Below are 23,958 nucleotides of genomic sequence, written 5' to 3' on the forward strand. Positions count from 1 at the left end.
ACTGGTTAGCAGTCAGTTGAATGTAAACCGTCTCACTGCAAAACAGGGGCGGAGGATTGGGCCTGGTCTTGGCCAGCGCTGGCTTCGGTATGCTGACAGCGCCCATCATGGAGCTCCACAATCAGAAGGGCTACTTCCTGCATCACGTGATTTTCGCCTGTTGCACGCTTCTGTGTATCATCTGCCTGCTGCTTCTCCCAGAGCCTCGAGGGCAGCCATTGCCTGAAACCTTGGCTGATGGAGAGAGTTTCATGCGCCAGACCTTGCTCCGTCCGGGTGAGCAGCACCTTCTTCTGACCAGGACTGACAGGGACTACTCGCGTGTCCACGATACGCCTCTTCACATGTCAGCTACCGGCGGCGCCACAGTGGCGGCAGCTACCGCTCTGGCAGCGGTGCCCGCTTCCTACTCCTTGGCGACTGGCGGAGAGGTGATTGGTAAACACACCATTGCCAATGGGGTTTAAGAGCACGATTGAAATCAATGCATTTAAAAGACTGCAATGTTGAATTTGGAGTTGAATCTTTTGCAAGGATTTACCGTAAATTCCGGACTAGAGAGCGCTCCGGACCAAAAGCAGAATGTGGAAATTTAAAGGGACAGTGTGTAATATTTAGTGCCTTCTAGTGGTAAAAAAACTTTCATTCTGTAAAAAAGAAAAAATATGGATTTGAATACTGTTTTGGCAGCACAGCAGCGCAGTGGTTAGCGCATGTGCGGCACAGTTCTGAGGTCATGGGATTAAACCTCCTGTGTGGAGTTTGCATGTTCTCCCTGTGCGTGTGTGGGTTTCCTCTGGGCACTCTGGTTTCCTCCCACATTCCAAAAACATGCATGTCAGGTTAATTGGCCTGTCCAAATCGTTGCTAGGTGTAAATGAGCGAGTGAGTCGTCTGTCTCTGTGTGCCCTGCTAGAAACCGGTTCAGGATGTCCCCTGACCACAGCTCGAAGACAGCTGGGATGGGCTCCAGCACCCCAGGACCCTGCCGAGGATAAACGGTGCAGATAATAGATGTATGAATAATATTTTACCGAAAAATCATAGGTGGAGTAATTTATATTTCTTTTACATCGTGGCATCCTTACCTAGAAGTCACGGCCATGTTTGTCTGACATCTTACGGCTATGCTGTGCTCCATAGCACTGGTATTGCTCATGTTAGACAATACAATGCAATCTAGTGGTCAAATATTACTCACTGGTGCTTAAAGGAAGAAACTCAACTTTGTTTTTTGGGATTTTAATCTACAGGCTTGAACAACCATAAGAACATATTCACGTCCATTTTAAAAAAAGTAACACACTGTTCCACAATTAAGACAATGTTTTGCGGACTGTGACCAGTTATCTGTGTCAATCAAATTGGGATTTACGTATACGCAGGAGTGTGACTAAAATCATGATTATTTTAGTGTGGCGGTATGTGACTAAATTTCAGGTATATTTTTCCTATCTAGACGAAAACTAACACCACATAGGGAAAAGGCAGCACGGTGGCGCAGTGGTTAGCGCATGTGCGGCAGTTCTGAGGTCATGAGATCGAACCTCCTGTGTGGAGTTTGCATGTTCTCCCCTTGCTTGCGTGGGTTTCCTCCAGGCACTCCGGTTTCCTCCCACATTTCAAAAACATGCATGTCAGATTAATTGGCCGGTCCAAATTGTCCCTTGGTGTGAATGAGCGAGCAAATTGTCTGTCCCTGTGTGCCCTGCGACTGGCTGGCAACCAGTTCACGGTGTCCCCTGCCCACTGCCCAAAGATAGCTGGGATGGACTCCAGCACCCCTGCGACCCTACTGAGGATAAGCAGTGCAGCTAATGGATGGATGGTTATTGGGAAAAATAAACCCCATAATTAGTCACCTCAGCCTGTTCATGGGTTTTGCTGCCCACTGTCCAAAGATAGGAAGGATAGGCTCCAGCACCACGTGACCCTTCCTAGGATAAGTGGTGCAGATAATGGATGGAAATAGTCACCTGCTGCCAAACTAAAATATTCTGCAGGAACAGTGGGAATCTCGTTCATCCAAGGAGCTGCTTGTAGTCTGAAATTTACGGTACTAGGTAAAAATAAGAACAAGGGTTTACATGGAGACTTATGGATCATTCTGATAGATTTATAGTTCAGTAGACACTTAAAATAAGGAGAGAAGACGTCAATGAAGTTTGTACTTGCAAGAACAGGAGTGTAAAACAAACTTTCACAATGCCAAATTCCAAATCTGCTCTTAAAGCCCTACCCTGACCCCTTTCTTTTTATTGAATACCCTAAGTCAGTGGTCAGCAACCAACAGGCCATGGACTGGTTCCGGTACTGGGCCTCTTGTAGAGAAATAAAAGTTACCTTTTTTTTTAACGTATTTTGTTTGGTTATCCCTTAACCACTAAGGTTGTAGAGACCATTTCCTGTGATGTGTCTTGGGCAAGTACATCCTGATGGTGTTCATCCTTCTCCAGGCCAACATATGTTTCCGCACAGTCTCGAACTGGGGACTTTTCGTGTGTTCGACAAATGTGCTAACCAGTACACTATACTGTACAACACACTACTTTTTACCCCAAAAAATAACTCATTGGGTGCACATTTTACACAGGGTTTGATCAGTCAAAAAATATAGATAACCAAATTTGCACAACATTGGATGTAGCGGGAATCGAACCGGGATCGTGTTGGTGAGAGCGCCAATTTAATTTGTTTATTCTAATCTCTAATCCAATACTCCATGTAAACCAGGCTAATGAAAGCAAGGAGCAAAATTACTTGACTTTAAATCCAGGTAATGACACATTTTTGAAGAAAGTGAGGAGTATACTACCAAGGCTAGTATTATACAAGGGATGATTCTCTGTATAAGTCTGCTAATCAGGATTCATCATGCTCAAATTACGCGACAGTTAAAAAGTGCATCCTTTGATTTGTCATCATGAATAATGGAGCTGTACAAAGACCTTTGTATTTTTTGCATAGGAGACTCCATATATCCTGGTTACACTATCAAACAGTTGTAAACCACTACAAAGTATGCTACTGGGTACTGGAGCATCAAAGAGAAATATGGGTTATTCTGTGGTAATTGATGAATTGCCAAAATATTTGACCTGATTATCCCAAAGCTCTCCTGTGGTGCAATGCCTTTGACTCTTTCCCAGGTGTAGGCAAATGGAGCAGCTATCAGGATGTGCTCACCTTTAGTTGCCATCTACCAATTCTTATTTTTGCACTACGAGTCACGAGAAACAATCGAGCAGTCTTTTGTTTTTCAGCCAACATTTCTGATGCAGGGATTGGCTCGACCGCGATTGTCGTTTTGCATGAACGGGCACAATTTATTTTGGGGTGGTCCATGGGTGGCACTTTATTCTACCACGTCAATGTAAACTTTTCAAAGTAAGCATTACAGCAGTCAGTGACGGTATATGATGGTTGCGTGTGCAACCGGAGACCTGGGCCCGATTATTCGTCTAGCTCAAATGGAGACAGCGTGTAATGCTCAATTGATAAGAGAGTCGAACGGACGTTGAAGTTCTCTTCTAGAAGTCTTATGATGCCTCTCAACATTTAAACTGTTATTATTTAGATTTTGTCATGCTGGACAGTCTTTGTTGCTTCGTCCTCCACTAGCAAAAATTGCACTCCTCGTCTCACCTGTGTTTTCTGTACTGTGGTAACTATGTAATCCTGTTCCCATGATACCTAGCCAAAAAGCACAATTTCCAAAAGAAAGACTTGTAATGATTAGTTTAGAGCAGCTGAATGTGAAAGGCTGTTGTTAGGAATTCTTAGTACTATATAAAACTGTAATCATGTCCCACTCAGTATATTTGTGACAGCCATGACACCTGTTGTATAAGCACTGTAGCACAATAGAGTGATGTTAAATACATTAACCCCCACCACAGTCAAATGTGTGTGACCCATAATCTTCCTTTCTAGCGTGTATTGTATGATGACCAGCCTCTAGATTTGATGGTTCATGTTCCCAACAGATTGAGGGGAAAACACACCAGACACCTAAACTGTTTTCTAAGTCGTATATTTTAATGACACATTTGTACAAAAAGCCATAGGCTGACATGTTTTGATAATTAAATCACCTAATTTATTGTCTCAATAAAAGAACACTGGATGTTGTAGTGCGTGTGTGTGTTGCTTCAAAACTTTATAACAATCCAAACTTTCCTGGATGAAGCTCCAGCTCCTTTTTGATTCGGTTTTCCACAAGCAGAGAGAGGCTGGAGTCAGTCGTTGGAAGGCTGTAACTAACAAACACTTGCTTCTTTGTTTTTTTGGCTGCAAAAATAGGACACAGGCACAAAAACTGTATCACAATGCATGCTTTTATCTGATGGAGTTTTAACTGAAAAGGACTTTTGAGAGTGAACCATTGATTTATCAATCAAACAAGTTTTCAAAGAGCGTCGTTTGAGGTGTCCTTAAAAATTTGTAAGTTGAATATATTCTCCATTAGGTATGTGTCAACAATGCCTGACTGAAATCAAAGATCCCTTATGTTTTGATTTAAACTGCACCAATTCCACTTTTATCTTACTTTTATCAGAGCTGTTCGAGGCGAAACACATTAAGTTCGAGGAATGTGGATGGGGGAGTTCGGGAGAGTGACTTCATGCTCGTCTCTGCGGGGTTTTTGTCAGTGTAGAATGATGATGGTGAAAGTAAGAAAATGGCAGTTTCTAGTAAAGGCCAAACACCAACCCAAGCGTGTCTAAGAAATGCACGTACTTGCATGCACATCATGAACAAGCTGACAAAGCCTGCAATCGTGACTTTAAGCCAGGATATGGCGGAAGAGTAACACATGATTTGTTTACATTTCTTTGACAAGCTCAAATAAACTCTTCCTTTGTCTTCTTTTGGGGGTTTTGTTCCATCCTGAACAGATCTGATATAAGTATGAGGAAAGCAGATAGGCGCAAATGAATATAAAGCATAAAGGCTATTTGAACTCTGTTGGGCAGTGTTAACACATACTTAATAGAAAAAAAATAAGTTTCACATTTTTAAGGACACTTCAAACTATGCACCCCACCTTTAAGTAAAATGAAAAAAAAATACGCAAATGTACAATATTTTCCCTTTATTTTAAATGTTTTATTATGTTTTTGCGGTGTGAACTGAAACAGCTTTATCATACTAAATACGGAATACATATTTCCCTGTATCTCAAGAGCAGATAATTAGTTTAGTCAAGTCACGTTTATTTGTATCGATTAATATGGATGAATGTTAGTTACCCGACTGATCATTGGAAGAAAGCAAATATACTGAACAATGGCATTCTTTTATGAAAAGATAAAACTGGGCAATTTCCTATGGCAAACTAGACAAGGTCTCGCAGAAGAATGGTTGAAAAACTCTGCACTACACAATACAGTGAGATCTAGTGGTCAACTAACTCACACTGTCCCTCTAAAGAGCTTTTTTTTTCGATCTTTCTGTGGTTTTATATGCCCACAGAAGGGAACCAGATGTGAGAAAATAGCTTTTGACAAAAACATAAATGTATGGATCGGTTTTAACACTTGTATCTAAATGCCGTGACTTGTTCTCAAAATCTGCTCTGAAAATTGACAATATCACCCAGAGTGACTCAGTCAAAAATTTAGGTGTCATGTTTGACCCCGATCTGTCCTTTCAAACACAAGTTAAGAGTATTACTAGAACAGCTTTTTTCCATCTTCGCTAAAATTCGCCCCATGCTGTCTCTGTCGGATGCGGGGATAATAATTAATGCGTTTGTTAGATCCAGTTTAATAGAAGCACTACTCTCCAGTCTCCCGAAGTTCAAAATCAAGAGCCTTCAGCTGGTACAAAATGCTGCAGCGAGGCTTTTAACTAAGACAAGAAAGTTTGATCACATTACCTCGATTTTAGCTAACCTACATTGGCTCCCTGTTAGCTTAAAATGTGATTTTAAGGTTCTGTTGGTATACAAAATCATGCATGGAATTGCTCCCTCATATCTTTCTGATTTAATTTCCCCCTATGTCCCAGTCTGGAGCCTTTGCTCTGATCATGCTGGTCTACTAGTGGTCCCAAGAGGCAAGAAGAGATCCACAGGTTCGAGAGCGTTCTCCGGTCAGGCCCCGGTGCTGTGGAATGCTATTCCCCCTGAGATTTGATCTGCAGCCTCAGTGGATATGTTTAAATCTAATCTTAAAAGACACTTCTATTCTGTAGCATATGAATAACCTATATTTTATGTTGACAATAGCTGTGAATTACTTGTTATTGAAACATCTGTTGCAGCCTGGTCATCCTGGAAGGAGGATTACCCCATGTGCGGTCCCTTCTCAAGGTTTCTTCACTTTCCTTATGTTGGGGTTTTTGAGTTTTTCCTTGCCCTCATGTAGGTTTTAGATCAGGGGATGGTGTCATAATAGTCTGAGGTTTGCAATAATCGGTGGTCTGAGCAGCCCTTTGAGACTGTTTGTGATTAAGGGCTATACAAATAAACATGACGTGACTTGTAAGACCAACAGATGTTGAACTTTTGTCTTCCAATATGCTCATAACAGGGAAAAATATTATGAGACGTGGGATTTGAAATGTTCACATAGTAGATAGAAAAAAAACCCATCCGGCATTACCTAATCTCTGTGCCAGAGAATTCGGAGCTGTATTTGACGGTTCCCCCATCACTAACGTCGATAAGGGCATCGAGTCCTGTCACAAAGACAAAAAAGGTTCAATTGAGCAGTAAAAGTAAATTGACATCAAAATATTAAACGTCTACATTTCATGTTCGCTTCACAGATGTTTGAAGCTTTGGCTTTGTGCAGTCACAAAAGAACAACTGCGTTCGCGAGTCGCATCACATCACTTCATCACAAAACCGTCGTTACACTTGCAAGACAACTCCTTTGTTGTGACGGGCCATTTTTAAAGACGTTTACGAAGGATGCCGAGTCCTTTGCACTCGTGAGTGATCCGCTTTGGACTCACGTATTTGCTGCTCATCGAAACCGCCAAGTTGTTTAGAAGTGGACTCGAACCAACCCACAGGAAAAAGCCTCCTTGGAGCTTCATAACGTGAAAGTGTACCGTCTGTTCCATCAATCTTTCCGAAAAATTGTGGACGGAAATAGGGTCCAGAATATCTCCGTTTAGTGCTCCATTCATGTTTATGTGCGGAAGTGGTAAATAACAAACAGAAGCAACACGGGTGGTAGACAAGGACTACTTCCGGGGTGGAAGGACGGTGGCAGCCCAAAGCAATCGATGCAAATCGTGCGGATGTCATCGCTTTGCCAACGTAATTTTAGATAGTGGCAAACTTCACGTATATCACCGCCTTGAACTGGGAACCAGAAGTGTTGGTACAGTAAAACATTCCAAATTCGTTATTAATGGAAAATTTGTAGTTTACATACACGTTACACGCCTTCGTGGGGCCCTATGCAAAATTTGATTTGTGGCCCCCAATTGCATACCTGTCAACCTCCACGGCTCCATGCCCTTACAAACTGTCGTATTTTCCCTTACAAAATACAAAATAATCTTACACCATATATTTTTTCCATACGTGTTTATTTATGTAGTTGGAATATGAGCTTGCTCTGTCCACTCCACGCATCGGCCCGGTATTGCAGTACCTCCGGGAACGGTGCATTCGCAATGAATCGTAGCAAGGCTTTAGGGCTAGGACCTTAGCTTGGCCTTTTGGCTGAGAGTAAGTGTCCCGGCTCCTAGGCTTTGTAGCGTATTATGAACTGACCGATAACGGATAATGGATAATGAATAACGAAGATAGATCAATAACCCTTAAAAACCCCTAAAACCCCCCCCGTTTATTTATGTAGTTTAACATGTTATATTGTACACGTGTTTCGTTATATCATATATATTGTTACTTAACATTTTGTCATGGGATACTGAGTTGCACGACATGAATGAGGTTTATTATAAAAAAAGTTCACAGTAGAAGGAAAAAATACATGCAAATATAATTAAGAAGAATAATACATTTACTTATTCAAATAATTCATTCATTTTCTGCATTAAATTATTTTTGGTAATATATTGATTAAAGGGATAACCACAAACCTGTCTTTATTCATTTTCTCCTTTATACTTCCTTTTTTCTTAAATTCTTTATACAACAATAATGATTCGTAATATAATGCATCAAAGAAAGTGAGCCGTTTGAGAACCGGCTCTCTTTAATGAGTTGAGCTGAAAAAGCCGGTTCTCTAAAAAGAGACGGACTTCCTTTCACTACATCAAACCGCTCGCTTCGTTTGCAACAAAAAAAACGATACAGAGATAGAGGCTTCCGCGGCGAACTCGTTTGACTTGATTGATTTGCCGTTTCGTGCTAGTGGGTGTATGACAAATTTGCGTTTTTCCGTACAGATTTTCTTGCACGTTGTACACGTCTTAAAATGCATAATAAACGTACTTTGTACGGCAAAACCGTATAGGTTGACAGGTATGCAATCGTTAATTTGCATACCTATTAGAACTCATTCAATGTTCTACTCCAGGGGTGGGCGACTATTCTGATTCGGGGGCCACATGTGACATGCTGTACTTATTTTCAAACATATTAGTTTCATCAAATTGGTTTTGAAACGACCACAATTAAATAAAAATAGTATATTAGGTCCCTGTTTTAAGCACTTCATTTTTTATTTAGTATTACCATACGTATTTCTGAAGTCAGATTTTCATTGAAATTCTGTAGCGTTTTGTATTGTAACTGTAGTTTTATTTTTGTAGTAATTCTTAAGTAATTTTTATGTAGTATTCACATAGTAATGGTTTTTGGTTTTTCTGTAGTACCTTTGTTTTATGTCGAATGTAGATTTTTTTGTTATTTATCTGTAGTATGTTCGTAGTATTTTTGTATTGTTACAATAGTTTTATGATTATAGTATTTTATAGTATTATTGTAGTATTATTTTTTGTCGTATTTTTGTACTATCGCTGTTGGCTTTTGTAGTTTCCATATAAGAATGTTTGTTGTATAGCAGTAGTAGTTCTGTAGTATTTTTGTAGTACAGCGTTAATGTAGTTTTATTTTTGTAGTATTCTTTTTATATTTCCATAGGGACATTTTTGTCGTATTGCTATAGGTGTAATTTGCAGTATTTCTGTTGTACACCTCATGTAGTAGTATTTTGTAGTAATATTTCTATAATAGTTTTTTACATTATAATTATGGTAATATGTATTTACATTTGTTTAGTATTTTAGTAGAAGTATAATTGATGTATTTCCAAAGCAGTAATTAGTAGTATTTTTGTAAATTTTTTGTAGGATTTCCATAGTAGTATTTTTTGTCATATTTCTTTACAATTTTTGTAATATTACTGTAATTGTCTTTTTGTAGTATTTTTGAAAGAAATAATTCTGTAGTAGTATTTTGTAATATGGTATTACCATAGCAGTATTTTTTTCGTAGTTCTATACAGTTTTTTTATTTTGAGAGTAAAAGCAAAATAATATATGATGTCCCTTTTTTAAGCACAATATTTCATATTTAGTTTTGCAGTTATTGTGTAGTATTTTTGTTGTATTTCCGTAGAAGTACAGTGGGACCTCGCTACTTCGCGGCTCGACGTTCGAGGCTTCAGAGCTTCGCGGTCTGTAATGGTTACATTTTTTTATTTTTATTTATTTTATTTTTTTATTTTTTTTTTTATTTTATTTTTTTTTATTTTATTTTTTTTATTTTATTTTTTTTAAGGGGCGTCGCTACTTTGCAGATTTTGACTTTTTGCGGGAATTCCCCTCGGCCGACGACCCTTGTCTCTATTTGAACCCAGTCCTGTCTGTTCCCTGTTGTCAGTCCGTCTGCGAACCTCAGTGTATACTAGGCAAGCCTTTTTTTGACCCTGACTCCCATCAGTCCCGTTTTTGCTCCTGTCTGTCTCCGGCTACGACCTGTTTTGCTCCTGACCACGTCTGCTCTCCCGTCCCAGCTCGATCTATTTTGTCCATGACTATGTCTAGTCTCCTGTTCTGGCTTACAACTCGTTTCCGACCCTGACCACGCCTTGTTCTCCCAGTCCCGGCTACAGACCAGTTTTTCCGTGCCTGACTCCACCATTGCTAGCTACGGAAGATCCACCTCCATGTTCGGGTCACAATCCGAGTACGAGAGCGACTTGCTTCCCGCGTCCAGCTAACACTGGATCGTGGGTGCAGCCCTTCCTTGTTCCTTCGATAAAACTTGTGGTAAACGCTACTCAATTGGGTCCTGTTTCCGTTCTGGTCCCGACAGATCGGTGAAAAACAAATCGGCTACAAGTGAAAAGCAAGCCCTGTTTGAGGAGCCTCTTCATTTGAATTTCATTTGACGTTTTGTTTCTTAACAAAACATTTGCATTCGACACAAGCATTCTGTCATGAACCAGGGCAGGAAACAGGAATGAGAACCCAATAGCGTAATGTACTCACTGTTTATTAGGGAGAGGAGGAATGCGCGAACACTCGATCCGGGGATCGATGGTCGCGGAAGTGGATTGAAATCCGAACAAAAGAGTGGTCAAAATCAAACAGATCAGGCCGAAAATAAAACAGGATCAAACACAGGCAAATTCACGGAACTAGGCATTTAACAGGAGTTACGCAGATGCTCTGACACCTAACGGCTCAAAGGATGGCGTTTAAGTACTCCCTGGGAGCAATCTGTCAACGCGTTTCAGCCGGTGTCCATGGGCAGGGCAGATTGGGTGCCGTGGCAACCGTGACAGAACCTGGTGCCACACGGCTGTGACCATTTGGGCGCCATGGCAACCGTGACACATACGACAAGTAAATGACAACATTCATAAATATACGAATAAACTGCATTTATGTGACACATAAGTATGTGTTCATTTATTTTTATCGCATATATTTGTAGGTACTTATTCATATATACAAACCAGGGTTAGGCCAATATATACTTAATGGGATTAAAAACACGTTTTCATGTGCATATAATTATTAAATGTGTCATTTATTTGGGTTGATTTTGGTAAGGTGGGCACAATTAAAAAGTCCTTCAATTTAACCTTGCTTTAACAAAGTCGATGCATTCAGGAATGTCAATCTTCCCCTCTGAGGTATTTTCCTGGCAGGCATTTTGAACCACATGTCAGCTTAATCCACTTGCCCTCACTGAGGATTGTTGTGTTTGCTGCAAAAGGCTTATCCGCGTCGAGTCCAATAAGACATCCCAACCAACAGCACAGTCCCAATTTCCTGGAAAATAAGAGAGGAAAAAACAGGTAAAGTACAAGGCCTACACCAAATAAGTAATTGCTTTATTTGACAGTGAGCAAGTGCTGGCAAGGTGGTGGTGGAAGGCATCCGTGGTATCATGAACCGCTACACGATGCTCAAACAGTTGGGGGACGGCACCTACGGAAGCGTGCTCCTGGGCAAGAGCAACGAGACCGGCGAGTTGGTTGCCATCAAGAGGTCAGTGCGGATTTACAGAACCAACTTTGCAGGATGTTGTTACATATATTGACAGGTAACATAATATGAATGAATGGAAACACTTATTCCGAACATTGAAATAAAACAGGACAAAAGCAATGAGTCAACAACAAAATAATGTTACATAACATGTTCGAAAAAGGGTAGTCAGAAGCAGATGCTTGTTTTCCTAATCATTTATCTTCCCTATTAAATACATTTTACACATCCTCTTCTCCTCTTGTGTCTAATATAACAAAATCTCATGGACATGCTTTTTACATAGGTCAGATATAAATAATTATAATAATTACAATAATCACACATTTTATACACTAATCTTCGTAGTACCCATCCCTCAACGTCATAATGCCACGAGTTACCAAATATCACTGCGGCACCAATGATAATAACAACAATAAAAATAAACATATTTATAATAACAGTTATGATATAATAATAGCAACAATAACAACAAAATTAACCATAGTTTTAAACGCAGTATTTCCAATCTCACTCATATCCCATTTTCTTCATCCCTGTATTTCGCCAGTAATGTTTTTATGTATTTAAATTTGAACACATGAATAGTTGGACATTGTTTGATTTCATCTTGTAAATTATTCCAAAGTTTGAATCCACACACAGACACGCACATACTTTTCCTGGTTGTTCTCACCTTTGCGATTTTGAATTTACTACAACCCCTCAAGTTATAATTTCCCTCTTTCCGAATGAATAATTTTTGGATGTTTTCTGGCACCATGTATTTGTTGACCTTAAACAAGAGGTGTGAAGTGAAAATTTTTATTAAATCATAATATAATACTAGGCGGCACAGCAGTTAACGTGCAGCCCCACAATGCAGAGGTTCAGGGGTTTGTGTAGTTTGCATGTTCTCCCCGTGTCTGCATAGGTTTCATAAGGGCACTCCGGTTTCCTACCGCATTCCAAAAACATGTATGTCAGGTTAATTTGCCGGTCCAGATTGTCCCTAGGAATGATTGTTTGAAAGAGTTGTACCCTGCCCACTGCCCAAGGATAGCTGGGATGAGTGACCTTACTGAAGATAAGCGGTGCAGATAATGGAATGGATAATATAGTAGTGTATACATTTTATGTGTAAAATCATCGTTCAGATTGGTTGTGTTGAAGGATTGTAGTTTTCCTCTCTTGTCCTTCACATATTCGCTGAATTTCAAGTGATGAGACTGCTAGTAGAATCAGAGGCTGGAGATGAACTACATCTCAATGAAGTTTTTAATGGCAGAATATTCTGGATACTATTGTAATATAGACAAGCGCTACTTTCTGACTATAATATGCAAGTGATATTTGAAGCCAGTATTTTTTATTCTTTTTCTGAGGTGTTTCAAAACCACAGTTGAAGTTCCCTTTTGTTTTTCCACCATTGAACAATTTACTGCTCCTGGATTTTGTGTTGTTTATCAAAGCTTTAACGACATAAAAAATAGCGCGTTTATTTTTTTCAGGATGAAACGGAAGTTCCACTCTTGGGAAGAGTGCATGAATCTGAGAGAGTTGAAGGTGAGGATATCATTTGTGCATATATACTATATATGCACAAATGTCAAACAGGCACCCCGCGGGCCGGATTAGGCCTGCTAAGGGATTGAATCCGGCCCGTGAGACAACGCTCAGAGAAGCACAAGAGACAAACAAGCTGCAGGTTTAAATATGTCCACTTGATGGTGCCAAAGCCAGGTGCCTCTCACAAACACTGTACTTGTATTTCTTTCTTTCTCTGTTTCTTTTTTTGTCTTTGTCTCTTTCTCTCTCTGTGTATTTTTACCATATTTTGCTCTCTATTGCTTTTTTCCTTTTCTTTCTCTATTCTCTTTCTTTCTTTCTCTCTCTTGCTTCCCCCTTCTCTCTTTCTCCCATTTTCTATTTCTCTCCCTCTCTTTTCTCTCCTCTCTAATTCTCTGGATTTATTTTTCTCTCTTTCTTTCCCACTCTCTCACTATTTCTCTTTTTAATCTCTTTTGGATCTCACATTCTCTCTCACCCTCTTTTCTCTCTCTCTCGCTTTCTTCCTTTCTCTCTGTCTTTGTCCCACCCTCTCTCTTTTTCTCTCCCTCCCTTTCTCTTCTTTCTTTCTCTCTCTCTTTATTTCTCTCAAATCTACCAGTCCGGCTACCGAAAGAATGTTTGTTCTATCGTGTGGCCCCCGAGTAAAATGAGTTTGACACCCCTGCTACATAGTCTAGCTGAATACAACATTGTGGGCATTTTTAGCATATAACTAAACATCATTATTATTCTCTATGTGGTATTTATTTTCTCCCTCCAGTTCCACATTGTGCTCTTTTCAAGGATCACACATTGCTTTCCTCTCCTCTTATTTCTTTCTTTCTGTCTGAGTAACGAAGGACACTAATTAGTGGACCTACTGACTTCCCACTCGGCACTTTTTGTGCTTTACAGACTGTTGTTCCCTTGACCACCCTTTTATGTGTTTTACATAAAAACTCATTTTTATTCCAGTAATGCAGCACTTTGGAAATACACCAATGCAAATTTTGAGTTTTGCTCCTTCTTTAAAACGTCACATTTTGAAATTTAGAAAGCATTTCAAGTTTTTAAAGTTGATGTGATGCAGTACAAAAGAATCTTGGATTATTTGCTTTGTGATCCACACTTGTTATTTGTTTGTGTGCCCTGCAAGCATCACCACTGTAACAAATGCAAAAAAATAACTGTAACGGATTGTTTTCTTGTGCAGTCACTGAAGAAACTAAACCATCCCAATGTGATCAAACTCAAAGAGGTCATAAGGGAAAACGATCACCTCTTCTTTGTATTTGAGTATATGAAAGAAAACCTCTACCAACTCATGAATGACAGGTAAAAAAAGCGACTTTGCCTTGTATATTTTTATTGCTGCTTTGGTTATTTGATTTGTTTTCGTCTTATTCCAGAAACTGTACAATGTTCTCTGAAAACGAGATCAGGAACATTATGTTTCAAGTGCTCTCTGGATTAGCTTTCATGCATAAGCATGGTAAGAAAGTTTTCTTAAAATCACCTAATTCGAACACTTCTGCTATATGAACTTTTTTTAAGTGAAAGGAAATAAGCTTCATGCTGATGAACATTAGAGTTTTACAGGATGTATTGCCTAAAATCAGTTAGGGACACCATTTGCTCCACCGTTTTATAACTATATATATATATATATATATATATATATATATATATATAAATATATATATATATATATATATATATACAATGACAATGCTATTTTGTTTCAAAGTTATTTTGATGGAGATGATCTTGCCACGAAAAAGAATGTCTCTGTCACAGACCAGAGACAGACACAGGACCCAATAGCGCTCATTTACTCAGTCTTATTAATAAAGAGGGAGAGTAGGGCTTGCTTCCACGATCCGATGGTTGACAGACAAGGGTAGCAGGTGGCTGGAAACGCGGGAGTGGCACTTCCGTGTCGAGCGATGATGATCGTAGATTTGCAGGAATACTAGTCGTTAGCCGGGACGGGAGAGCAAGAGCGGTATCGACTTCGGAAACAAGGTCAGCAACAGATGTCAGGCAGGTAGCGGGGCAAAACAGGTTGGAAGTCGGGATGGCAGAACAGGGCGGAATCGGGTCCAGAAACAGGTCGGCAACGGCTATCAGGCAGCGGAAAACAGGACAGGAAAAATGTCTGAAAGTGTGAGCTTGCCTAGCTGGGAGAATCAGTTCGCAACGATCTGACGGTGTTCTCTTGAAAGCCGGGGGTTTAAAAAGAGTCTCTTAGCCTATCAGCTCTCAGGGCTGTTAGCGCCAATTGGGTAGTCACAGGTGCCTTGAATCGGCAATCATGACAGTCTCGTTTACCTGTGTTACCCAACACACAATTAGAAGTTTAAAAATTCAAAGAAAAAACTCTTGATGTCGGAATATTTGATGATTTTTTTGGGGGCTATTTTTCGGTTGTTTGATGTCTAAGTAGCTCTTGATTTATTTTATTTTGTTATTGTTGTTTTTTTGTTTGTTTTTGTTTTTCCCCCAAAATCATTGCTTAAAAAGCAATTGTATTACTGCAGTTTGAGCATGGCTTGGATAAAAAAACCTCAAAGTGAATGGTCCCCAATATTGTACCTACAAAACTATGCTACCAGCCGTTTTCACAAGATGGGTTGGGCCTACTGGTTCAAGCTCAAAATTGTGCTGGAAATTTCACTGAACGCTGATTGGAGCGAAACAACAAGTAGAGGTTGTTTTATTTTGTTAGGAATTTGCATTTCAAAATGACCCCCAAAAAAGTTGATTTACTTGGATATGTCTTCTTTAGTTTTTCTAACACATGTACTCGTATTATTAATACTATTTTCCAAGAAAGTTGAGTGGATAAGTGATAGTTTTAGGAGTTTGCAAAGGATGCAAGTGCGTTATATTGAGTATTATACTTCACTGTAGTTTGTTATTTTGACTGTGATACATTGTTTACATAATTGTCACTATCCTCCCCATCGGCCAAATATTTTGCTGTTCTTTGATTTTTCCACACTCTTTAGGGCTTTTTGTAACTTAAAATATTTCATAAAAAGAAACAGATAAGGGGAGGACCTTTAGAACAAATTTGAATGTTTGCTTCTTGATGATTTTTTTACAGTATCTATCTGTTCTCCTCCTTGCAGGTTCAAAATAAATTGATTTATTCTCTCTATATTTTGTGTCTACTAAACTATAAACTTGTCAGTAAGCTATCGATTCTGCACCACTTAAATTTTGAGGAAAAAAAAATCAACAAAGCAATTTTGCTGGTGAAAAACAAGTCTTTTTTTGTAAGGTTTACAGATCCCTGATCATCATGTGTTGTCAGTACACTGCATGGTATGGTGTGTCTTGGGCAAGTACAGCCTGGCGATGCCCATTTCGCTCCAGGTTGTTCTTTTTTTTTTTATAAAGGTTTTTTTTCCCCCACATGACACATATAGTACTTGTTTCAATGGTTATCACAAACAGGAAAAGCCTCCTGATCTCACTCTGATACCGCACCTTCATCATCTGGTTGCTGTTGTTTTTCATTGTAAAGCGGCCCCCCTTACATTGCAGTGAATTTGATGCTCCGACAATTTCCAGGGTATTTCCATCGTGACATGAAACCAGAGAACTTACTTTGCATCGGCCCGGAGTTGGTCAAGATCGCAGATTTTGGCCTAGCCAGAGAAATCCGCTCACAGCCGCCGTACACTGATTACGTGTCCACCAGATGGTGAGCCCCCCTGGTCCAAATAAATGCTGTTGATGCAGAGATGGCGAATGATGATTTTGTTTGTAACGTTGACAAGGTACAGAGCTCCGGAGATTCTGCTCAAGTTCACGTCATACAGCTCTCCCATTGACATTTGGGCCGTGGGCTGCATCATGGCTGAGCTGTACACCCTCCGTCCGCTTTTTCCCGGAAACAGTGAGGTGGACGAGATTTTCAAGATCTGCCAGGTGCTAGGAACCTTAAAGAAGGTCAGTCAGATGAATCTTCTCTTTCAAATAGCTGCGTGCTGACAGCTGTTTTTTCACCTCCACGTATCGGAACACATCAGGCAGACTGGCCGGAGGGCCACCTTTTAGCCAGCTCCATGAACTTCCGCTTTCCAAAATGTGTCCCGACTAGCCTCAGCTCTTTGATTCCCAATGCCAGCGATGAAGCCATAACACTTATGAAAGACATGCTGCAGTGGGATCCAAAGAAAAGGCCAAATGCCACTCAGGTAAACAAAAGAACACTGCTGTCCTGCATTTGACTTGATCCTTCACTACCTCAATTTTATGTTTGTCATACCAAATTTCCTATACTACTGATGGGTAGGAAAAATCAGTATGGTGTATAAATAACATAATACATAAAACCGTTTGTACTTGTGTGCTGCAGAAAATTCTCCAAAAACAAGACAACTATCACAAACTCAATTGGGCAAATTATCCATGATCCGCCATAACGAACAATGTTGCTCAATAACTGGTTTATTACACTGAACGGGTGTCATTAGCAAAAATGTCTAGCCATGAGCATGTTCGTTCGTGAATCTTTTGAGGTTCCTGCTTGGAAACGGTTAGGGGGAAATGTATTTATGCAGGTGTAGTTCTCTAAATCCTATTTGATTCAAATGTAAATTCTGTACTTCCCAGACAAAATGCCATTTTTTCGTATTTCTATACCATTTGCAGGCATTGCGGTACCCCTACTTTTATGTGGGCCAGAGGCTCGGTGTCCCTCTTAAGTACACTAAGCAGCACAAGATGCCGCCAAAGATTCCCAAAGGATCTGTTGAAGAAAAAACTCCATCTAGGACCAACAAGGTGCCTCAGGAGCCCAATAAGATGCAAGCTGAGTTGCAGAGTAGTGGCCAAGCTCTCCAGCAGCCGCTTCAGCCTCTCCTGCCACCAGAACAGCAAACACAAGCCTGTCCAACCTTACTCGCATCCGAAGAACAGCAGGAACCACTCAGTCTGGTTATAAGCAGGCAGCCGCTAGCAGTATGTGTTCCGTCTCTCAGCACTTCAAAATATAAGCATCATGATGTATTTTCTTATTTTCTGGAAACCACAAAAGCCAACAAAAGCAGCGCCCATGCAGCCAGGCAACAGCGTCAGCAGAGCAAGGGCGGGACGAAGGCGATGGGGTCAAACATCCGTCAAAACTGTGGACAGCTGGGAAACATCTGAAGACGCTGATGTCGGTGTTTCCATCTCCAAGAAACCCACCATTAATTCTTTGAGGGACGAAGATGTCCTCGACGAGCCCACCACATGGTAAGAGATCGTTCATGAAGCCTCCGGAAAGACTTTGAAGAAGGAACCGCCAATCTTTTTGTGTAGTTGTCCTGCAACAGAGACTTGCAACCGACAAGCCGAACCTGATAGCAGCAATGGGCAGGACGGAGGAGCCCCCTCTGCCATTTTGTCTCCCAAGCAACACTACCTGCGCCAGTCGAGATACTTGCCAGGTTAGAATATGTACAGCAAAGGCACTTCAGAAATGCTCAACAAAATTACAAAAATTCCTGTTAATGTTATTTACCGTGCATACCCACATATAAGCCGATCCTCTTGAATTCCTTTAGAATAGCCACATACTTACTTACATACAGAAAATTACAATGAAGCATATATTTAAACAACAATAATCATTTTAATGTGAAGCTAATAAATATTAATATACCGATAATAAAGATATAAAATAATTCTAAAACATTTACTCTAGCGTCCCTTCACGTACAACATCGTAGTTCACAATCTTTTCCTTCGAATCGTTGTTGTCAATGTTTGTCACTTTACCTTCCCCTTATCAATAGCCAATAAATGGCAATTGAATACATGAAATCTATATACATGACGAAAGAGGGCAACTCAAACACAATTGGGACAGTGCTGATTGAACAGGAACAAGAGATCCGCTGAGGGGGGAGTATGATGACAGTGCATGGCCCTTGGCCATTGTGGACACAAGATGGAGGCTGAGCTACAGGAGCTATCGAAACATTTGAGTTGGAAAGTCTGATTACCCAGGATTGAGCTCCCTGTAGCTAAACCTACATAGAGCCAGACTTATATATGCCTGACCTTTCGTGTTCATTTTGTTTTATGGACATGTAAACGGACCCCTTGATTTCAGTATTGAATTCTTTAGTTCTAAATTTGGGTTATATGGAATATACATGGCAAGGAGAGTGATTTCTAGCGCATGCTCGAGGTTTATATTTATTCCAGGATGAAAATGGTGAAAGCAAGAAAAGAACTGTTTCAAATACAGTCCCAATGCTAATCTAAACCCCCAAATAGATGAAAGAAGAGTTTATTGGGGTGTGCGCATATGCCATACAAGCAGCTCGACATAAGCTGCAATTCACAATTTTAGCCAGAAGATAGCGTTAGAGAGTCGAATATTTTGAAGTTACAGACGCCACCGTTAAGTCTCGCCCAAAAAAAGCAACGTTAAAAGTGCTTGGTGGGAAGGCTCTGAACATTTAAAAATTAACCACAATTCCACTTGCATAGGATTGCCTTCCGGGGACTGCACAAAATAACAAACCAACATGAAGAGTGAAACTGTAGCGAAAACTGGTGGTAAATAAATTATTCTAACAAACAATTTATCGACTAATTAAATCAAAGAGCCGAGTTTATTCTTTTAAAACTTGTCTCGTCTTTTTGGAGCACCACATACGTTTTTAGATCATTATGTCAGGAAATGGATGAAAAACCTTGTTTAGTTATTCTGAAGGGTGGCTTCACACACTTTAAGCGAATTATTTTTACCGTTTCGATAGTTCAATATACTTTAATCAAGTCACACACGCTCTTGGATTCATGGACTCTTCTTTTACTTATCATCTACTGAAGAAGCTAGACTTGAACACAAAACGATTAGAAGAAAACAAAACAAAACGAGAAGTTGAGAACTTAAACTGGCACCATTTGGATTGACCACAAAATTGGCTTGATTATTACGTTATTGTATTTTGATAGAGTTCTCCCTTTTACGCCACACTAATACCAATACCTAGCATCAACGAGATGTTCTGCAAAGTTCCGCGTCGATGAAGGCCCAGTCTTAATGTCCTCGGCTGCAGAGCGATGAGGAATGCTGGTAGGCTTGAGTGTCGGTTGGTACGAGGACCACCAGATGCAGAGTGTTGAAGGAGAGGTTGACTGCTGGTGGCTTGAGGCTTCTCTGAGGTCGCGGGCTCTGTCCCACTGGTTTGGCCGCTAGCTTGATCAAGCTTGGCTGCTGACCTGGCAAGACTCGCAGGCTGCCTGTTGAGCTGAGACCCGGCCAGGGCCTTGTTCCAACTTTATTTCCTGTTAGGACATCCCTACTGCCTTGTGGCTGACCAAAATCAGACTGCCCTTGCGAGGTGGGACGTGTACCAGTTCTCGGTTCCGGTCTCCTGGGGGCGGCGGACCCCCTGTGGTGGAGTAGTCACAGCAACCTTTGATGCGCACATGAAGCCAAGGCCCATGTCCCCAACCTCACATTCCAGCAGTAACAGTCAGATAACATCTCTATGTGATTGACTTCAAACACAGTATTCACCTCACAAGTTTTGACGTTGTTTGATCATTTTCTGACATTGCAAAAGGAGATTCTGACCAAACGTTGAATACTCTATAAACAAAATAAAAATACAAAACAAAAACAATCAATAAATAGTACCTAAAAAACAGTATTGATTTGAATAATTGCAAAAATAGATGAACTAGCAGATAAATGTGAATTTTTTTTACATAACAGGAGCCTCAACAAAAAAGAAGCTGACATGATTTTCCACCATCTTGTTGTTAAGGGTATCCTTAAAAACTTTGTGAGAGGTCTGGCAAAAATAATGGGAAGAAAAATTGTGTTGTTTGGTCACGTTGAGTCTTGCAGTTTGTATTCATCCTTGTGCTTTGTTGCACTACGCAATAAGGTAACATCTAGTGGTCAAATCTTACACTGTGCTTCTTTAATGAATATGGATAATCAATTGAGGGTAAAGAAATGGTAAAACTATTACAACAGACAGAAAAACATTTAAAGAACACATCTAAGACTCCACTATATCCTTTGTATTAACTATTTAACCATAAAATTGATTTATGTATGTACTATTTTATCAATAAATGATAAAGTCAGGAAAAAAAAGATACCTTTATAACTCTTATCTTTTAGGACATTTAAACTTTCCTGTAATTTTTCTCCAGTGACTTTTCTTTTTGTGCTTTTTAGGCATAGATCCAAAAAGAAGAGCTTCTTTAGGGAATGAAGGCGGCGGCGGCAAGAGCTTGTGGGACATATTGGGCATAACTCAGCGCCAAGAAGTGGAGCTCCCGCTGATTAAAGGTCAACATCAACATACCGTGTCATTTGGCTTCAATGGATTTATTTTAGCATCCATTTTACTCATTAGACTCTTTTACGTCCAAGACAAATATTTCACCTCTTGAAAAGCCTGAGACCAAAGACACGAAACAGTTGAGTCCACTGGCACAGATTGCAGGCCCCTCAGCTGGTGAGTCAATCGCGTGGCTGCTTGATTTCCAGATTCTAAAGGGACACTGTGTAATATTTGACACCAGATGCCGCTGTATCGTGTAGTTCAACATAAAAAAAAGTGCTTCAAAGCACAAGGAAAACTAAAAACTGCGGAGATTCAAAGTGACCAAACTGCACCGCTTTTCTTGTCATGTTTACCTGGCCTTTCACAAGGTTTTCTAAGCAAAGACATTCTTGCTTTATTGCAAATATGAGAAGGCACATTGCTCCCAGAAAGGTTGCAAAATTGAATTCTCCAGTTTAATTTTTAATTTGTCAACATGTTGTAAAGTCCTGTACACCAGTGTTTCTCGAAATTTTTTGAGCCGAGTTGTATTCTCATTTCTTTAAAAATCTTTAAGCATACTGTCCGTCGAAAATATTTGAAAATTAATTCCTGGCACTAGTTTTAAATATTTTTTATTTTAAAGCTCAAATTATTGTGTTAACTAAATTGACAGCAATTTTTGTTATCATTAGTAGTAACCATGGCTCAGCAGACAATATAGGTCAGGGGTGGTGAACAAGTTTGACACAAAGACCCAAAATTTTTAACTGTGGGAGTCAAAGAGCCACACCACGCACTGACCTGCAATGACAGACAGGCACACACAAACACACACAATTAAAAACATATTATTTCCCATAACACACTCCTCTTCTTACAATACAAGTATTGTTCTTGTGTTGATTTCAAGGAAAATGTTCACCCATAATCCACAAAAAAATAAAATATATACTGTAAATAAACAAGAAACAAGAGCCACAGTATATAGAAAATCTGATGAGGCAAAGAGCTGCATTCTTATTGGCCAAGAGAAAATAAAATAATAGTTACCTGCTGCTACCTAATGGTATGGATGAATTGTGCAATTACCCATTTATTATATTAATCTTGTTTTTATAACAAAAAATACATTATTACAATTAGCTAAAATCATCTGCAGTTGGAGTTTTTTTTACTATGGTATATCTCTATCTATTTTTCCTATCAATCTTAACCAGCTTCATCAAACAGGTAAACTGCTGCCACCTATTGGATGGGATGAATGTAACAGTGGCCTAGCTAATCATTGGAAGAAGTTAAAGATACTGAAAATTCTACGCTTATTTTGCAACACACTAGACATGGTCTCACTGCACACTACTGTTCACTGGTTGAAAAGCACAGATGTATACTATTTACAAATAATTATCAATGATAATTTATTGTCAGTAATTACTGTAGACAAAATGGGATATGGTAATTCCCTGCGGAACACCAAACACTGTATCACAAAACACTGACGGAGACACACTGTTCCAAACGGAACTGTCTGACTTATTGGTTGGATGTTCCAGTTGATCTGTCAGCGCCTGCTGATCTCAGGATTGACTCCAAAATCAAACTGGCCAAGAACAACATCTTCTCTAATAAAGGTAACTACCAAGCATGGTCAAAGAGATGTGTTTTAGAGTAGAAATAATGAACGTGTTTTGATGGGCAGACAACCAGCTGGACCACGACGACTTCAGAGCTCCTCCAAACGCTTGTCCGAGTGGCACCTTCACCAATGTTAACACCTACTCCAGAAATACCCATATGCCCCCGGTGCACGGAAGGATAGACTGGACTGCCAAATACGGAGGCAACCGATAGTAACACATTTTTATCGCCGAATTGTCAAACATTTCCCGCCGGGATTAAAATCGCCAGTGACTGACAGACATTTACGATCTCTCCAGTTGAGAGACTGCACAGATAAACTATGCCTTGATCGCAAGATGACAAGTTGGCAGTCAGTATGTGCAAATGGTTGCTTCACAGAATGCGACATCACGGTCACATAAGCCTCTAATGCAAGGGTCCCCAAACCTTTCTGCTCCATGAACCCATTTAATGTCTGAGAATAGGTTCATGGCATTTTTTTACTTTTTGTAAAATAATAATAACAATAATAATACATTAAAGGTAGGGTGCGTCACTTGAGGCGTACTTATAAAGGTGACAGTTTAATATCTTCTCTATTAAGTATTCATTCACCCTACCAAAATGAGTTCAAAAAGACCGTAAGCTGTATTTTCCTCTGCCACTCTCTGCATTTATCTTACTTTTAGCAGAGCTCTTCGAGGCGTAGCACATTAAGTAAGCAGAATTGCGGTTAGGTGGAGTGTTGGAGAGTGAAGTCATGCTTGTCCCACAGTTTTTTTTTTCCTTTACATCAGTTTAGGATGAACATACTGAAAGTAAGAAAAGGCCTGCTTCAAGAAAAGTCCAAACGCCAATCCCAAACCCCAATAAAGATGAAAAAATAAGAGTTAATTCATACACAAGTAACAAATGCACATACTTGCACGTACATCATGAATGAGCTGACCGAGTCTGCAATGATGATGCATGCCAGTAGATAGCGGCAGAGAGTAACACAGTTCCAAATTCTGTACAGCCCCTTAAGAATGAGTGTAAAACCACTGTGTAATGCGGAACAGTTAATGGTCCTCGT

General features: G+C 39.9%; 3 protein-coding genes and 1 pseudogene across 6 annotated transcripts in view; 3 read left to right on the forward strand and 1 right to left on the reverse strand.

Moving 5' to 3' along the window:
- Window positions 1-4,133, forward strand: part of slc22a23b (solute carrier family 22 member 23b) — a 25,763-nt gene extending 21,630 nt beyond the window's left edge. The window contains exon 10 of the mRNA XM_088350024.1: window positions 47-4,133. Coding sequence (XP_088206150.1) covers window positions 47-467 — 421 coding nt within the window. The 3' untranslated portion in view covers window positions 468-4,133. The remainder of the gene's footprint in view (window positions 1-46) is intronic.
- Window positions 4,017-7,204, reverse strand: psmg4 (proteasome (prosome, macropain) assembly chaperone 4). The gene is made up of 3 exons (XM_088350026.1): window positions 6,964-7,204; window positions 6,609-6,684; window positions 4,017-4,290 (listed from the first exon to the last, which is right to left on the reverse strand). Exons 1-3 carry the CDS (start codon window positions 7,138-7,140, stop codon window positions 4,160-4,162), a joined length of 384 nt encoding a protein of 127 aa, XP_088206152.1. The 5' UTR covers window positions 7,141-7,204; the 3' UTR covers window positions 4,017-4,159.
- LOC148355053 (serine/threonine-protein kinase MAK-like) lies at window positions 6,844-23,114 on the forward strand. 4 transcript variants are annotated; one of them, XM_088350023.1, is made up of 15 exons: window positions 6,844-6,939; window positions 11,285-11,430; window positions 12,924-12,978; window positions 14,177-14,298; window positions 14,373-14,455; window positions 16,543-16,675; window positions 16,752-16,923; window positions 17,004-17,171; window positions 17,629-17,937; window positions 18,014-18,213; window positions 18,280-18,407; window positions 21,170-21,283; window positions 21,351-21,452; window positions 22,817-22,894; window positions 22,963-23,114. In XM_088350023.1, exons 2-15 carry the CDS (start codon window positions 11,330-11,332, stop codon window positions 23,112-23,114), a joined length of 1,917 nt encoding a protein of 638 aa, XP_088206149.1. In that variant the 5' UTR covers window positions 6,844-6,939; window positions 11,285-11,329. The 4 variants fall into 4 exon arrangements, 3 of the variants coding, with proteins under 3 accessions (XP_088206149.1, XP_088206148.1, XP_088206147.1); XM_088350022.1 differs by having other exon boundaries at window positions 6,938-7,337; XM_088350021.1 differs by lacking the exon at window positions 6,844-6,939 and having other exon boundaries at window positions 10,945-11,430.
- Window positions 7,495-7,635, forward strand: LOC148355054 (U2 spliceosomal RNA; annotated as a pseudogene).
- Window positions 23,115-23,958: the final 844 nt, after the last annotated feature.

This window comes from Urocampus carinirostris, chromosome 12, assembly GCF_059441175.1.
Source record: "Urocampus carinirostris isolate Australia breed hairy pipefish chromosome 12, RoL_Ucar_1.0, whole genome shotgun sequence".
NCBI lineage: Eukaryota > Metazoa > Chordata > Actinopteri > Syngnathiformes > Syngnathidae > Urocampus > Urocampus carinirostris.

Bases quoted from the DNA above. Each gene is read 5' to 3' on its own strand.
- LOC148355053 (XM_088350023.1), top strand. From the start codon at position 11,330: ATGAACCGCTACACGATGCTCAAACAGTTGGGGGACGGCACCTACGGA. The intron at 14,299-14,372 runs GTAAAAAAAGCG...GTCTTATTCCAG, and splicing joins TACCAACTCATGAATGACAG to AAACTGTACAATGTTCTCTG. The intron at 17,938-18,013 runs GTATGTGTTCCG...AAACCACAAAAG, and splicing joins TAAGCAGGCAGCCGCTAGCA to CCAACAAAAGCAGCGCCCAT.
- psmg4 (XM_088350026.1), bottom strand. From the start codon at position 7,140: ATGAATGGAGCACTAAACGGAGATATTCTGGACCCTATTTCCGTCCAC. The intron at 6,685-6,963 runs GTGAGTCCAAAG...TCTTTGTGACAG, and splicing joins TTTCGATGAGCAGCAAATAC to GACTCGATGCCCTTATCGAC. The intron at 4,291-6,608 runs GTAATGCCGGAT...CTATTTTTGCAG, and splicing joins TTCTCTGGCACAGAGATTAG to CCAAAAAAACAAAGAAGCAA.